Raw genomic sequence first — 18058 nt, forward strand, 5'->3', positions numbered from 1 at the left:
ACACAGGCTAGCTTCTGATTGTGCATAGGCTGTTCCCAGGGCACGTATGTCAAATCATAGCAGTGGAGGAAGGTCCCAGTGCCAGCCTGCAGTAGGCAAGCATGCTCTTTAGCAAAACTCCATGGGAATTCAAAGCTCCAGCCAGCTCCCCTCCACCATACCACATCCATGCTATAGACTCCTCTTTTCCACTCTGATACCCATGCCAGAACCATCTGGGCAGGACACAGTCTGCTCCCAGTTCTGTCTGGCACTACAAACACACAGGGTACAGGCCTACTTCCAAGGAAGCCCATGGCAGAAACTAGCTCTGCCCTGCACTCAATAGGCAGGTCTGTGATAAAAGTGCCCACAGAATCTGCAGTCCCCTCGATTCAGGCAAATGGAGAAGATGCTTTTGCTAGTGTGTGAGCACACAAACTTACCTGTGTCAAAGTCAGAGGCCCTAATAAACAATGACTAACATTGTGGTTCAGTCCCATGGGGTGAGGAGGGTTCACTGTTGAGACTTCTGCTTTCTTAGCTGCAGTTAAGTCCCAATAAATCCAAATTCCCTGTAAGTGTTAGGGTTTTGTCTTCCTGGGAAATTCTTGGGTTTTTTGGTTTGTTTAGGTTTTTTTGTTTTTTTTTTTAAGAGGAGTGAAAGCTGTTAGAAAACTAGCTCAAATGCCTTCTTGCACGTAAGGAATTCATATTCGCTGATGACATGAGGTGGTTTGGTGCTTGGAAATTCGTTGTTTCCTCAGAAGGGCATTTATTTATCCACTGCTGAATTCTTGCTTCCAAGCCAGGTAAACTCAACCCAGGGAATTCTTTGGGGTATTTTAAGATGATTTTATGGTGTTTTTGCTTCACTTTGTTTTTTGTTTTTTGTTTTTTTTCCTAATAGAAACATTATGAGCAAGCAGTATGACCAATTAAAATATCCTCATTTCAGGACCAAAAATACTCCTGGATAGTAAAAAAATATTTTGGTCTCAGTTTGCAAGCCCAGGGGAGTATTTTGAAAACTTTCTCTGCAAAACACAGAGTAAATGTAACATTTCCTACCTCTACTCCGTTTCCTTGAAGATAACAACTTTGTTAAGGAGACCTACAGTTAGCTGTATCTGTAGATCACAGTTATCAGTCAAAGTTTGTGGTAGATTTTCCCATTACCACTCCCTGTCTCCTAAACAGGTTTTTTTAGATGTGTTTTGTTGTTTTTTGTTTTTAAACAAAGCACAACAAAAGCACTTACTGTTATCGTGCTTGTGTCCTGGATAGATAATTCTGAACACGTAGTCTGTAGAAGTGTCTTCAGCTGACATTTCCTCTAAGTCCACTGATTTGTTGCTGTTCCTTTTTCGAAGCTTTGGAAATACCTTACCCTAGAGAAAATAATGATCATTCAACTACCAAATACTAACAGAGTACAACAAAGTAAATACTTTGGATTTTTGGCATCTTAAGTCTTAAAAATAAGCTTTCTACGATGGGAGAAAACAACACTAGAATGATAGACAGAAGGTGGCTTTATGAGTACTAAATGCAGCTTCTCTCTGTGCTTAAAACACAACCTCTTCTTGCAACCCACAGAAGGTGGGCACCAGCTTTTTCAGTAATCCAGATCCCTGACAGCAAGTATATCCCAGACCATTGGAGACTCAGTCCCTATAACCTGCAACTAATCTATCTGACCTACTGTATTTTAGTAAGACAAAAGACTCCAGTTCAACGCTCAGTGTGGCAATGATGGTATAAATAAACTTTAAGGACAATCTTAATGAAAGTCAAACCGGACTAAATGGAGTTTTTTTGTTTTCCATTTTGATTTTCGTGTGCTTTAAAATAATGCCTGGACTCTGCAGGGCAGGGTGCTGTTGCACACAAACTGCAAGATCAGCCCTAACACAAACAGGTCATCAGAAAAGGCAGTACCTTGCCCTGTTGGGACCAAAGTGGTGGTTCCAGCTGACCACGAGGCAGAAGACCATTTTCCAGACAGGAAAGAAATGCAAGGAGGTGACCTCCCTGGGGAAAGTGCAGTGGAGGCTTCTGAGTTCCATCCTGACTCACCAAGACTAATGTCCATCTGCTTTCTCCTGCAAAGGAGGACAAGGGGAACCCATACTGTTACATCATAATGTCTACTTGTTGCTCTTACCTTCTAAGTAAGTTTTATTTGTGACCACCTCTAAGTAGATAAACTTCTAAGTCACAGTATAACATAGGTGACCCCAGTCCTTTCACCCTAAAGAAGCTCAGGATACAACAAACTGTGATGGGTCTCATGCAGAAACATTAAAGTGATTCTGAACATTAATAAAATAAATAATAAAGGACTAAGTAAGTATTTGGTGTATGGCATAAGCTGACAAAGTACACATAATTTAGAATGAAAACCAGCCTAATGTATATAACAAGAAGCTTTTTTTCTTGTGAGAATTAGCAATTCATATTCACTGTTATCAACTCTTCTCTATTCCATTGTCACTACAGACTTAGCACAAATAATGAAACCTGCTCTGGGTATTCTTTTATGCATAATAATCTGAATTTTGAGTACAATTTTCAAAAGCACGTAAGTGAATTAGATTCTTTATTTCATTTTCAAAATATAATGAATGAGGAACATAACTCAACAGAGTGCTTTTGAAACTTTTACCTCTGGTATTTCTCCCTCTATGGCATCTAGAGGCACCTGGTAAAGGGGAGATGTCTCAAGAGCAGGTGGTGTTCCATAGCATGGCTGTGCAAGTTCCAGTCTGGTAGGTAGGTGCTGTGGCAGGACCACCAAGTGTCTGTCATCTTACGCAAACAACAAAAATCATGTTGTGTATACACCTGAAACCTGTTGCTGAAACAGCCTTCTCAATGAACAAAAGCAAAGGATGTCATATTTCATGTCTGTCATCTGATTCCCTCTTATCTATGAATCTACTGCAAAGCAGTGAGGCATCTTATCAGCCACTGAGATCCTGGGCAGGCACAAAACGTTCTGGAAACGGTAATTCAAGTGAGGAAAACAGACTGGAACAAGTCCTCTAGATAGGACTCCAGGTTTTAACACCCATAAGCCTGGGCTGGTATGGTGTAACTGGTTGTGTTAATGGCACAGAGGGAAAGTGATCATTCAAGTGGCTTTCCCACTCACGTATTTTAAAGCATACATTTTACTTTAAAATATGTATGCATTTTAAAGTATACATGTCTTTTAAAATAGGCTCCTAGTTCTAAAGGTCCTTTAGTCCAACCACAATTCAAATCTGAGTAAAAAATAAATAAATTCTATATGTTCATTCTTTGCTCTGTGATTTTGACCTAAAGCTCATGGTAAGGAAAACAATGGGAGAGATGTTTTCTTCAGACCCCCCTCTTTCTAAAACAAGCAGGATAGGGTAGTCAGAACTCAATGGGCAAATGGTGGCTGTGTTACAAGCTCTACATTTCCACAAAGGTTGACAATCCCACTAACAGAAGTTGTTTTTCCCCCCCCTCTCGTCTTGTAATGGTCCATGGATTGAGGCTTATGAGGCTCATGCTTACAGAACCAACATGTCTATGTTTAATAACTGCTGCTGACAGGTTCCCAGAAGTACTGATCTGCACAGATGACTCAGAAAAAAACAAAGGACATAGAAAGAACAACAAAGAAAACAAGTGACAACTGGAGCGTTGTTAGGCAGGAAAGATCTTACCAGGTTTTCAGTCAAGACATCTGAAGAAGAAAAATGGTCTGTCTCCTTTTGCATTAAATCCCTAACAGGCACCATATAAAATGGTAGCAGTATCAGCAGCATTAATATTAATCTGGCAGACAGAGGCTTTGGGGGTACCCCTCATGAGGAGAAGTTTTATGCTTACGTTGTTGATGGCAGTGAATACAGACGATCTGGCTGAGTGGCACTATTAATGCGTAGTCCCAGTAAATGCTAATAGGAAAGGAAAAAGTGCAAGACAATTTTTTTTTTTCTACATTTAGGAGGGCCTGCAGCTCCAAGCATGCAATAACAAGACTTTGCTAAGTTAAAAACTTCTGCTAAATCTGACTAATTGAGGTAAATCAATAGTCAAGTTAAAAAAACCAAAGTACTAGTACTCCATAGTAGGTACATCTGACACCAATCTGTTCAGTAGGGCCTTTTTTGCACCCCTTTCCCATTCCCACCTCCCCAGGTCAGAACAATGTTCTGGTTAACATTAAAATGCACAGGGCACAGACTTTATGGTGGGATTGTAGCTGGGTTTCAGGACAGCAAGTTCACTTACGTCTTGCACACATTATTGCTGGGGCTCAAGCTTACAGATTAAACACTAGAAACAGCTCTGAACCTTTCTGAGAACAAGCCCTACAATTTAGTATCAAAAGCAATGGTAGTGGACTTCAGCGAAGCTCTATTAAAAATATACATTATTTTAAAAAGAAAAGAAAAAAAAATGGGGTGGATCAAGCATTAAAGAGCACTGTTCTGAGGCTGAAGGAAGCATCCCCTGAGGAGACATACCTACCTGATTCAAGACTTCACCTATCTTTCCACAGAAGTGGAATGCCATAATAGAAGAATAACTCATGAACAAGAATGACATTACAGATCTCTCTTTTGAGGCTGACAGTAGCCATTTGCTTGTCAAGTGATTTCTAACTCTCTGAAGGAAGAACTGTAATGATGGAAGGTACAAAATACCTGGAGAAGCAGGCTTTGTTTTCCACCAAAAAAGGCCTTATATCCAACTTACTTTGTTTGGTATACCCCATTTGTGATGTCTATTATTTCTGTATCGCTCAGTAATCCAGGGAACTCTAGAATAAATAATCTGGAATCGACCAGTGATTACTGCTGTTGTTGTTTAACAACCACGCTAAGTGATTTTTTTGAAGTTCATTTGACAATCAGTCAGTTAATCTCAAGTTTTACCACATATAAAGTGACACATATTTATAAGTAACACTCAGAGATCCCCTGCAGGGTCCCTATTCATTCCAATAGATTTAGATTTAGTATTTAGACTCCACTAAGGGCTTGTATGTGACTGAGGGCCTCATCTGCACCTCTGTTTCTTTTCTGTTTTGTCATTTTAAGACAAACTGCACTATAGAACATTCAAACAGAACCTGAGCTGCCTGACACCTCAACAAGTACATTGTTCCGAAGCCCTTCAATTATATCAGTTTTGTTACACTTATGCCATTATTGCCAATTTGCAAGGAAATAAACACCACAAATGCTTCCAATCTTCTTCTGAATGCAGTGACTACCTTTTCTCCAGCTCTGAATCTCCAAGAGTTCCATTCATTAGCTGATTTGGAGTCCATTTTAATGTCAAACTGTCTGCTGACTGGTGAAGCGAGAGATATCCAGGAATTGCCTCCAAATCATCCTTCTGTTTGCAGAAATAAACAGAAAAAGGTGAGTGTACACACAATTTTTTTTCTTTTCCTCCTCTTGTTTGTGCATTTGGTCACATTCTGTACATGCCAGCCTATTTTCATTTGGCCTAATTACACTTCAACATCCAAATCCTCCACAACTCTGTCATCCACACATTTAAATCTTGAGTGCAACAAACATGAATGAATGCAAGTAATAAGCTTTAACACAACACAGAGATGGAGCACTGAAGTATCCTCGCTGGAAGCAAGAAGACACTGAACTAAGAACTATCAACCTTGTTCTCAATAGATATTATGTTATGATACTTGTATTTTGTCAGTGATAACAAAGCCAATTTCACAAATTCAGTAACAAGGATCATACCAAATCACATATAAAAACAGCAGAGAAAGATGGGCAATTTGGCATCACTGCATAAATATCCCTTGTTTCTCTAATAGTCAGATGGCAGAAGTTTCTCTATCAGTTCAGTTCCCTTCAGCACTACAAAATGCCTTCCTTGCAGACAAGACACAAACCTAGGCTTCCACAAACGTACAGCTCATTCTATTTTTCCTTCCATTAAGAAATGAGGATCACAGAGATCTAGACTTCACATCTGGGCTTGCTGCACTCGATAGGTTATTGTGACAATCAATACTCCAAAATATCTTTAAAGCTTTCTAAGTTTCAAGTCTGAATTCACTTATAAAAAGATGAAAACCACCATTCACCAAATCCTTACAAGTTGCTTATTTAATGCAACTTACTCTCCAAATCAACTATGATAATTGTTTTGTTCTTTAATTGTCTTGCAACGTCCCCCAGGATAACCTCCATAACTTCTTGCAAAGTGCAAGGTTTTGCACTTGGGCCGGAAGAACCCCAGGCACCTGTGCAGGCTGGGAGGAGTTGTCCTTGAGAGCAGCTCGGCAGAAAAAGACCTAGGGGTCCTGATAGATGAGAAACTTAACATGAGCCAGCAGTGCGCTCTGGCAGCCCAGAAAGCAAATGGGATCCTGGGCTCCATCAGGAGAGGGGTGGTCAGCAGGGATAGGGAGGTGATCGTCCCTCTCTACTCTGCTCTTGTGAGGCCCCATCTGGAGTACTGTGTCCAGGTGTGGAGCCCTCAGTACAAAAAAGATATGGAGATTTTGGAAAGGGTCCAGAGGAGGGCCACAAAGATGATCAGGGGGCTGGAGCACCTCCCCTATGAGGACAGGCTGAGGGAGTTGGGTTTGTTCAGCCTGGAGAAGAGAAGGTTGCGGGGTGACCTCATTGCAGCCTTTCAATACCTGAAGGGAACTTACTCCCAGGAGGGGAGTAAACTCTTCGAAAGGGCTGATAATAGCAGGACTAGGGGAAATGGTTTTAAGTTGAAGGAGGGAAGATTTAGGTTGGATGTTAGGGGAAAGTTCTTTACTAGAAGAGTGGTTAGGTCCTGGAACAGGCTGCCCAGTGAGGCTGTGGATGCCCCGTCCTTGGAGGTGTTCAAGACCAGGTTGGACGGGGCCCTGGGCAACCTGATCTAGTAAAGGCGTATGTTTGGTGGCCCTGCTAGGCAGGGGGGTTGGAACTACATGATCCTTGAGGTCCCTTCCAACCCGGGTAATTCTGTGATTCTGTGATTCTCCAGGGACTGAGGTTAAACCAAGAGGTCTGTAGTTTTCCAGGTCCTCCTCTCACGCCCTCTTTGTAGATCAGTATAACACTGGGTAGCTTCCAGTCAGCAGGAACGTTCCCTGACTCCCATGACTTTTGGTAAACAGTTGAGATGAGTCCAGATATAACATCTGCTAATTACCTCTGTAGTTCAAAGTGAATCCCATCAGGTCCCTTGATCTTAGAAAACTTAAAATTTCTGTGACCACAGATGGAAAGTCACTGCTCCCCAGCTTCTCAAGTCACAGACATGCAGCAGCTGTGTGTATGGGCCCAAAACTCAGTGTACTTACTGGCTGGACTAAGACATTGTTTTTCCCATATAGGAGATGCGTTCTGGAATTCTGGTGCAAAGACTCCACATATTCTCTTGCTGAAGCAGCAAAGCGATCTTCTGATGTGCTCCCACTCGAATGTCGTTTCCGGATCTACCATGTACACACAAACAGAAACAGTCAAGGCAGATCACGCAGAATAGGAATGGCTCTACCGACAGCTCCATTCAAACCAGCTTCTGTACTGGAATTTCTGGAGCCAAGAAACCTTGCAGAAGTTATGCAGGCTCTTTGTCATCCCTGGCCAAGACAGCTCACTTCTTGTGAACTATCTGGTCAAATAATGCACATTAAGGGCCATGTAATTTAGCCCTGGATCTCAAACTTTTCTTAATAGTGTATCTGGGCCCAAACGGACTTTTAGTCTGTGATAAAGGCTGCATTACTGAACGAAAAAAAAGAAACAGTGTTTTAAATTCAGATTTCTTCCGAGATATTTTTATTGTCAACTTGTGCCTTGTAACTTTGAAATAGCTGCAGAGAAAATACCTACTCCTAGTGCTGGGCGCTTTGAAGGCGAATCTTGGCGGCCATGGACTCCATGAATCCGATGTCGCTGAACAAGCTCATCTGCTGAAGGGTCTGTCCAGTAGTGATCAGCTGTTTTCAGCTTGGTGTACTCCAGTGCACATGGTCCAACTAAGAAAGGAGCCCAGGAGACAAACATGAGTCTATCTGCAAACCTACTAAATCGTATACTGCTGGCCAAGTACTGAAAGTAGGATTTGCTTCTCAAAACAGATGAATTATTAATGATTGCTTAACGATTCTACAGGGATCAGCCAGCCAACTATATAGACAATATGTATAATAACATATCAGGTCCTGTTATCTACGGCTGCATAAAGATACTCCTTTAGTACACAATACCCTGCCACAGAAGCATTTACAGTTCCAATCTGCTCGCAAGCATTCTGTAAAAAGCCATTTCCATTCTGTCCTCTGATCTAACCAATAATTAACAGTACTAGTCTCTACTGTTCTTGAATGCAACAAACACTATCTCCTCTAATGCTCTACTATAGTTACTCATACCACGTGCTAGAGATAAAAATCACCCCTTGTACAATTATAATATAAAAAGGCTTAAGAAGCAATTTATTTTCTTTAGGATAAGAAGTAACTTTGCAAGAACTCACCTAGAAGGGAAGCAAGTATTGGGCCACAAACGGGATCTGCTAGTAAAGCTTCTTTTTCATAATATTTACTAGAAATAAAAGATTAGAGCCCAGTTAAAAACACCAGCTGTTTACTATGCCAGTAGTGTTACTTAACTGACTTCCAAACTATCATCATCAAACTATTACTGCTTATCAGAAAGTAAGCCAAAGAAAGCAAGATAGATAACAACACAGTTCTAATGCAAAACAAATTTCAACAACAGAATTTAGCTGTGATTATCAAATGCACATTCTCACACAATGGGCAAATAAGCAAACCATCTACCTAAACCACCAGAAATGAGAGCAAAGGAATCCAAAACTCATCCCTTCATGAACTAGACAGGTAGAGGAAAAGCAGTTGCTAATTGCTGATGAATGTATCTCTTCTAAAAGCTCTAATACACCTTGATTAGCTCAGGATACCCAAAGAAGAATTGTTACATGAGGCTTTCAAGTATGTAGACAGCTTTTATTACATGGCAAGTCCTAAACTCGGGTGCTCTGGGACATGGTTTAATGATGGAACTTACTTAGTAGGTCAGCGTGATGGTTGGACTTGGTGATCCTGAAGGGTTTTTCAATCTACATTATTCTCTAACCATTCTTTAAATAAGTTAAAATATATTCCAATAAAGTTATAAAGAAATTAATTTGGCCTATTTTAGACATTTGCTTTAGTATTAATTTCCTAAACACAATCAGTAACATTGACTAGATCTCCATGAAGCGTAAAGGAAATATACAACAATCAGTTCAATAAATGTACCCTCCAAACTTTTATATTTAATAACATTACCACCACCTCTACTTTTGATCATATTCTTCCATTCATCAGCTGTATAATTTCAAGTAAGTGACTTCCTCTCAATATAAACATTCTGCCTTATCTATTTTTAACACTGAGCTTGAGAGGAAGGATCTTGCCTTTTGCTAGATGTGTTTACCCAGTATATTGATTTGAGGCTTTAGACACTAATGCAATATGGAGACAAATAACAATTCTCTGCAAGCAATACTGCCAGTTTTCCACAGAGACCAGGAGATACACACATCCTCAAAACATATTGGTCATCTGCAAGGAATGTTCTTGAAACACTTTCAGCAACAATGAACTACTACAAATAGTGACTGAAAGTATTCCCACCACATCTGCGAAACTAACTTTAAAACACACAGCCCAAAAATCCAAACACCCAAATTTCCCAAAATGTCATTATCCTCTGCTGTCTCTCCCACTAGATGGGGCTCAAACTCTAAATCGTCTTCCTCAAGACCAGAAGAGCAGAAGGAGTTAAACATGGAGTGCTGTGACACATGTTTGTCATAAAAATGCATAAGAACAAACGTTGTTTTATTCACTCTAACTGAAGTTCTCAAAAATCACATTTAAGGACATGTCCCTAACTCATTGGCATGGACGAAGAAGTCAGTAAGGTGAATATCCACAACACATGAAACAACTGTGATCAAATTCTCTTTCTCATGTATGGTGAATCATGTGGAAGTTAAAAATAAATAAATAAATAAAAATTCTTGGATATATTCAAATATTAGCAGATACGCTGATACAGAGGATACAAAATACTTTCAACAAATATCCACACTTTTGATTCTTATTTTACCTGCAGTTATCAACAATATACTGCACAATCTTGTCAAGCACTTTCTCAATCAATGCTGTCCGAACCCATATATGTTTGATGGCCTGAGGAGTCAGTACAGGAGTTTTGCTTGTGGTTGATCCTTGCCTCTTGAGGGGTTCCTGCACATTTGGCTGATTTTTCCTGCAAAACGACATAAGAAAAGTTGCCAAAGTTCACAGTCTCCTCACTGGAATCCGTCCAGCGACAAGTTTACACAGAGAGCTGCTGGAAAACACAGCATATCTGTATACTAGCTATGTCAGTACTTACCACCTTTGGTTTCTGGTTTTTAGTCAGGGATTTTTTGAAAATCATGGTTGTATTGAGTGATTTAGAACACTTCAGTTCTGGACTGAAATCAGACACTAAGCAATCCCTAAAAATAGCCCCAAACAAGCCTGTATTAGGTATACTGGGTGAGGCAGACCACAAGCAAAAATATCTTTTGCTTTTGGTGCTTTAGAAAAATCCCAACATCTGAGCTCCTCCAGAACTTCCACATGCTATATAGGCTGAAATGAACAAGCAGCAACTCTATAGCAGACCGTAGCCATCGAAAGAATGAAAACATAACAAAATGCCAAGGGAAATATAAAATAAGTTGCAGTTGATTAACAGAATTTAGCTTCTTAAATAAATCTTCATACTTATTTAAGAAAACTACATAGAGGATGGCAAAATAAAAAATAGACACTAGTCTCCCAGCTTCTACCATCAAACTCAAGCTAGCCCTGATCCCAAAAGGGCACAAAGCTGTTTCAGCACAAAATATTCCAACTGAGATCAGAGGCATGGAGCAGGGTTCGAGATAAGCAGAGGCAGAGCTGTTTTACAGAGCTCCTGCCGCACCACTGTCAGGCAATCCTTGGACACAGGCCCATCTTTTTATTCTCTGTGAAGCGCCATGTACAGCTACAGCACCAGCTGTGTTAGAGCCTTGGCAGGGAGATCCTCCCTCTTACTTCCTACAGAAAGACAGCAAGATAACTAAAAGATAAACAGCATCAAACTGAGAAACCAGAACTAAAGCAAATGAGCACCCAAAGCCAGCTAGTAGCTTGCTTACAGCCATTATTCCCTGCTTCTTCCTGTAGTATTAGCCAGTGCTGCAGAAGGGCCAGTGAAGAAATGGGGTGCTTAATGCTGTGTTTTAGTGAGTGACAGGATGGTGAGCTGGTTACACAAAGCAGATTTACTTCCAAAGTGCAGCTGTAAACAACAGTGAAGGGACTGGTCAACAAAGTGGTCTCTGAGCCATTCCTTTCTGTGGAGTTAGTTTCTGCCCAACAAATAGATCTGACCCCAACCGAAAGAGGGGGAGTGGCACACTGTGCCTCAGGCATGCTGTGGGGATGGTGTTTTGATGCATGAACACAATGATACTGCTCTTTGGAGATCCCAATGTGCTACGCTTTCTGTCATAACACTGGTAGAAATGCAATTTTGAAGACAATTCCCAGCAGAACACATCTTCTGTCCTTCTGCTGTTAGCTTGATGAAACTAAACATTTGTCTTATTTGACGCTCAAGATTCAAGCCTTTTGCAAATTTGGCCAAGAAAAAGCCCTCCGTGTCTACCAAGTGATCTCAGCATCCTCTTCAGAAAAACTGTGTGAATTTTGCTAGTAAACAGATATCATCCTCACCTGCTCTCCACCTGCTGCTGCAGCTCCTGCACTTTCTTGCATATGTCTCCTGCAATTGCATATGTCTTGCCAACTTTGGTGAACAGCGCAGCTACCTTGTCGGTCCGCAGGAAGCCAGCAGCCCTGCGTTTCAGCATGTGCAGGAGACACGCTTCCACAACACCTGCAAGAAAGGGAAGGAGATACATTCATGGGTACTCCTGTCCTTCAGCATTCTCTTTGGTCGGTGCTATCTGCTAACACCTACTGGTCAGGTGTGGAGACATGAGAACCGAGAGCTGCAGAAAGACAGACAAACTAGATCTCAAAATCAGACAATGCAAGTTATGTACATAATCTGCAACAATAAGCACCTCATAAGTTACTGACAGTGAAAGAATTCCAGATTCTACTGAAAATGAAGCCAAATGCAAATACTCCCATCAAATCCTCACAGCAGAAACATTCATTTCAGCCTTCAAAGAAACCGAACCAGGTCTCACTTAAACTGCTGCAGAAAAAGATAAAATTGCATATTAAACAAAATGTAAAACAAAACAACCAAAACAAAAAACAAACAAACAAAAAAACCCCAAACAAATAAAAAGCTTTCCCTGTCTATGAGCTTTTAAAACGTCATTGCAGATGAGTTGTCCAGTCAACATCATCCATAAGAAGGTATGAGGAATAGACCAATTCATTCACAGGGAGGGAAAAAACCCAACAAAATGACATCTGCAAGCGCAGATGTCCCTCAAGTGCACCCTCACTGAAACCCACAGAGGCATGCCAGCCCTTATGCAAGAGTCTGTGTTCCACACCTGAGCAATTCTCCTGTCTTCAATGCCAGAAGGCTGTTCTGTGGTAAACCACAGTTAAAATGGCCACATTAAATTTGTGTTATGAGTAATAAGCAGTATTCCATCTGCTCTGCTATACATCACACCTCTCTCAAGATCTGGCAGCTAATTTGGACAGAAGGCAGCATTCTGTTGCACTCTGAACCCAGTCCTTACAGGTGCTGAGTATTTCCTGAAGACTCACAGTACTTAATGGTCTCCAATCCCATGCTAACTGAAAGCCTGTGTCCGAAAAAGACTGTCCTCACTGCTGAGCCCCTGAAACCTACCCCAATTCCCAGGCAAGACTTAACAGCACACAGGCACATCTCCTGCTAGCTAAAGCTAGCCTAGGAGGTGTTGCAGCACTTGAAGGATCACAGGATGTGTCTGTATTAAGTAGTGATATGATGCCCCCTTAATAACCAGCACTGCTGTCCTATTTCTTTGCTTTGCAAGACTGAACAATTACCTGCTGAATGAATTAAAAAAAAATAAAAATAAAAATAAATGGAGAGAGAGAAGCATTTCTGAGGTTTCATAACTTCACATTTTGAGTCTTGACACTCCAGTAAAAAAGAAATGTCTAATTGGCTTCCCACTAACACATCTCTATTACAGAAATTACCCTCGTGTGTGTTCTGAAAATACAGCCATTTGCTTTTTAAGTGTGGAAAACAGCACTAGTAAAGCAAATGGGAAATATGTTATGGGATAACAATGATTTTGCTTTCAACTGTGAAGGCAGATATGTCCTTAGGCTAAGCAATATTGGATAAAATCTGACAAAAGGTAAACTTTCCATGAAACTCCCTAATTTCCCAGTGGAAAAGCCAGCAGAATTAAATATTGATGGCTTAGATTGCTCATTTGGCTTTAGAATTTTCATCTTTTTTTTTTTTTTTTTTTTTTTTAATATAAATCAGGATACAAGTAACTTGATCTAGCAAAATCAAATCTTCTAACTATACACCCTGAATTTATTCTCTGTAAAACAGAAACCATCGTACTCTCTTACTCCTCCATCTTAGCCCTTCCTAAATTTAATTAAACTGAAAATTCTTCAGAATAAATTTCACATATTCCCTCGTTGCACCACCTACATGGGAAAGACTCAACAGAATCTTCAGTTTCATCTGCAAGTGAAACAAGAGACATGCACTACCTCAGTAGTGTCTAATCTGAAATACATCACATAAATATTGCTGCTAAGCATGTCACAACCATAGGACTGTGGTGCACTGTGCTGTGACCAGCTTCAACAGCTAGACAACAAAAACACAGGAAACCCCATGCACATGCAGCCACCCTCCAGTGAGTGGGTAACCCAGGAGATGCGCAAGCCCATGGCAAGCAGTGCAGCTGGTGTAAATGAAATAGCATGCCTCATGTACTTAATGATAATGAAGGACTTGTTGGTTTTTTTCTTTTGTTTCGTTGCTGGACTTGTGGGGGTAGATGTAACTGTGAGCAAGTCACCAAAGAGCTTATCTGACTCTGGTAGACCTTATCACTGTGAAACTCTGGAAGACCAGAGTGTGAGACAAGAGCAAGCAGGGTCTGTTTGCTTCTAAGGATGGACAGGAGGTTCCACTGATATGCATTGTTAATCCTGTTATTCTTAAGAAACCTTTCATCCCCTATCACATTTGTTTGGGAGAAGCTGGGACCAATTAACTGATTAGAAGCACTGTTAGAGAAACAGGAATGTCTTGTTTGTACATAAATTGTATATAAAATGCATACTGACCACAATAGACAGACTACCCTGATGCTACAAGGAACTACGAGAGCTCTCTAACTCGACTGAGCACCAACAGGACTCTCAATAAATAAAAGCATTCAGACATTCACAGTATCTAACTGATATCTTCAGTATCAATGCTTGTGCTATTCAAATCCACACCTCCTTTATCCCCAGGACAAATAGACAAAGTTACTATTGAGCTAGAAAGTACACAAAGGAAATACTGCCCCATCTATGCTTCTTCCAAAACACTGCAGTACAAATAAAACCTCACTAAACGGTACAAGGTATTTGTATGCTTTAACAACCATTATCTGTCGGAAAAAAATGGTGACTCACCTGCTGTGATCCCTCTGTTTGTTATCACCCTCCAGTTTCACTACAAACTGCACCAACAAACTGTTCTTTGGAAGAACAGAATGTTATACATTTTTTAAGAAGTGGTTACTACTTCCTCTGTTTCACTAAGGTCTCGCTGCATCAAGCACAGTATAAGCACATAATGGGACAGAGATCACATCCCAAAGAATGGAACACCAATAACTTCTCCATAGTCAGGGCTGCAGCTTGCCCTGAGCTACTGTGCAATAACTGCCCTAGCACTGCTTACTGCTGCTTGCAGGAGGGCTGAGGCTGAATCCAGAGGAGCTCTAGTCTAAGAGAAGCAACAACCAAATACTCATTGAGAAGAAGACTGCCTCAGAAGTCAACCACAGCCTTGCTTTTCCACCCATATCATGCACAAAAGCCAGAAAGAAAGGCCAGGAGACACAGACACATCCCTGCCTGACCTCTCAGCATTCAGCTCATACTGGCAAACATCTGCTGCAATCAAAGGACATCTGTAGGTGGCAGAGGCAATGCCTGTTTGCCTGCAGTCTTACAAGTGGGAGCCCAGTGCTGATGACATCTCTGCAAGCACGGCTGTTTCTACTCAAAGGAAGAGAGAGCATCTGTGCATCTGATAGCGAAGTGGGAGCGGGGGCGAGCACCATTTGGTTGCACACAGGGTTGTGCAAGGCCAGGCAGAGTGGCATAGGAACAACAGTGACGGTAACGGGATGCTCTTCACAGCACAGCCCAAGATCCTGTCTCACAGCCATCACAGAATCCTAACTCAGCTGCTGTTTTGCTCTGCCTTTCAATTAGAAATAAAGAAAATGAAAAAAAAGAAAGGCAGTTTTCCAGATGCTTAAAGCAATGCAGTAATAATTGATACCAGACCTTAAATGAAGCAACCTGCCTTTAAAAATAACTGCAAAGAAGTGCACTGCTGTTGCTTAGGAAACAGGCTCTCTTCCCACTGTCACTGTATTTTTTGTTGTTGTTTCTTTAGAACAATAAAATATTGATGAAGCAAATTTAGTGAAAAGCATAGCAGGCACAGCTTTAATTACTAATAAATGCTGCAGCTGCCATGGAGGGCAGTTTCCACAGTGACTGTCCCTGAAGCTCCAGTATTTAATTATTCCACTGTGACATTTCTCATCACGAGGTCCTGGCATAACATCAGTACCCAACTGACGGTAATACACACAGAGCAGTTCTTTGCAAGGGGAGACATGCTGGAGTTATCTCCTGGATTCCCACACAGTATGTGTACCACAGGATGAGAGATTAATGCATCTCATTCGGTTATATGTGAAAAGTACCCTAAGGTCTGGGTTTAGGTTTCAGTTCTAGCCACAACATGTGCCACCTTCACATCACTTCCTTAGCCTCCACCACCAAACTGAGGCCAGCAGTATTTCCTTTCTTCAGCTTTTCTCGCAGAGTTCCCTTATACAGAAGAGCATTACTCCACAACAGCCAACTGACTTTAAATTCACACCTGACTTAATGTGAATTAAGTTTCAAACACACAGTGGCTTATATCCAGCTAAATTAAGCAACATTTGAGGGAGGGAGTACATCTTTCAACAGACACGTTCCTACTCCAACACATGGGATATAGATGTCACCTCCTCATCGCAGCCCTCCAACACAGCATTTTTATCAAGAGCTTCACAGAACATTAGTTAAAGAGGTCAGCAGCCTGGAAAATGCATAGAGGTCTTTTTGCTTACTACAAACCCAGAGGCAGGCACTCAACTCACTGCACCTCCTCAGAATCACCTACAGACACATTCTCCTGTACACACACACATAACCAACCTCAGGCAGAGAGGAATCTTCAGCACAAACTGATAAATGTGTGAAAGAATCATCTCAAGCTGCAGGATCTTTTTAAAGACAAGAAAGGACATCAACAGTGAAGCTCAAATGTCTTTGCGGAGGGAAATACGAAGTATTTGAGGACCTGCTTCTGCCAGAAAGCAAACTGCAGTCTGGAAAGTAAAAACAGATTACCTCATCCTGCAAGTAAGGTGCATATTTTTGATCTGCAGGAATGCTGATCAAACATCTGAAGAAAAGGGATCCTCCATATCTTGTGGTTTTGAAATCCAAGGCAGATATCTTTTTTGGAAGAGAAGTCCTTGGCTATGCTGGTTACTGAGTTCAATATATGAAGGCAACATGATGAACTCTTCACTCAATGTTATTTGTACAAAGTAAATGCAGCTTTACCTACAGATCCACAGATGTGCCCAAAAACAAACAGACATCACACAACTACCTTAATTACATCTCTTTAGCTCCACTTAGCGCACCCTGTACACACATACATTTGCTTCTATTTGTATTTTACATGCACACAGGTAAAAACTATGCTAATATGCTATGCTAAGAAAGCCTGAGCTTCATACTGTCACTACAGCTATAACAGATAGAGGAAGAAGAGAAACACAGATTCTCATTATGGGCACACTGGAGGAGCAGCACTGTGCTTGGAAGAAAAGTTATACACCAAGTTGCAGCACGCCACATCATTGAGAAATGCATGGAGAGCAGATGAGATACATGCAGGTACCTGCACTCTCACCAAGAAGTAAATGACTGTGGAGGATGTATCCAAGTATGTCTCTCTGTCTAAAGAGTGCTGCTTTGGGCATTTTATACAAGAGGGGAAAACAGAACATCAAGTTTGTGCTTAGGTCTCAATCTCCATTTAACATCCTGTCTTCAAACACCAAGGATAACAGACTGTTCAGACAGGACAAATCCACAGAGGCTCATGGGGCAGTAACAAAGATAAGAAGGAAAGAGTTGTGCTACAGTCAAACTCCCACTCCCACCTCCCTCACTTGATCTTCAACACGTCATCCATCAAACCCAAATCCGTAGCAATCACTGCAACTGAGATCGAAGAATTCCCTTAGTCCACCAAAAAACAAAAAAAAAAACCAAACCAAAAAACCAAACGAAACCAAACAAACAAAAAAACCCACCAAAAATAAAAAAAATAAGTGGGCCATTTGGAACTAACATTTTCCTCAGTCGTTTGCTGCTGTGATTTAAATATGATAATATGGGTTATGAATTACATAAGGATACCTGCAATCACTTATTTTCAGGGTTGCAATAATTTTCAAGGTTAAGCACATAAAACCCTGGAATTAAAGAGCTCATAGGTTACCTAGTAACCTCCTTGGCTGCTGGTAATGTTACTTCAATACTGGTAATTATTGCATTTCCTCCCTGGAAGCACTGCAAAAAGCAGCAGCTAGCTGGAACTCAACACCTAAGGCTGTGCAGTTTAATAGTTAAGTTGACCAAAACACTAACTACTTGCATTTTGCTCTACTACAC

The 18058-nt window shown here is 41.0% G+C and overlaps 1 protein-coding gene across 13 annotated transcripts in view; it reads right to left on the reverse strand.

Moving 5' to 3' along the window:
• SGSM2 (small G protein signaling modulator 2) overlaps window positions 1-18058 on the reverse strand; it is a 46846-nt gene that overhangs the window by 16793 nt on the left and 11995 nt on the right. For all 13 annotated transcript variants that reach the window (XM_085521867.1, XM_015881066.3, XM_085521866.1 and 10 more), the window contains exons 3-11: window positions 11804-11966; window positions 10137-10298; window positions 8491-8558; window positions 7845-7990; window positions 7310-7444; window positions 5240-5364; window positions 3847-3914; window positions 1921-2084; window positions 1241-1370 (exon numbers count right to left, since the gene is read on the reverse strand). In XM_085521867.1, the coding sequence (XP_085377993.1) occupies window positions 1241-1370; window positions 1921-2084; window positions 3847-3914; window positions 5240-5364; window positions 7310-7444; window positions 7845-7990; window positions 8491-8558; window positions 10137-10298; window positions 11804-11966 (1161 nt within the window). The remainder of the gene's footprint in view (window positions 1-1240; window positions 1371-1920; window positions 2085-3846; window positions 3915-5239; window positions 5365-7309; window positions 7445-7844; window positions 7991-8490; window positions 8559-10136; window positions 10299-11803; window positions 11967-18058) is intronic.

Source organism: Coturnix japonica, chromosome 22, assembly GCF_054131305.1.
Source record: "Coturnix japonica strain WE chromosome 22, WE-NBRP24, whole genome shotgun sequence".
Lineage (NCBI taxonomy): Eukaryota > Metazoa > Chordata > Aves > Galliformes > Phasianidae > Coturnix > Coturnix japonica.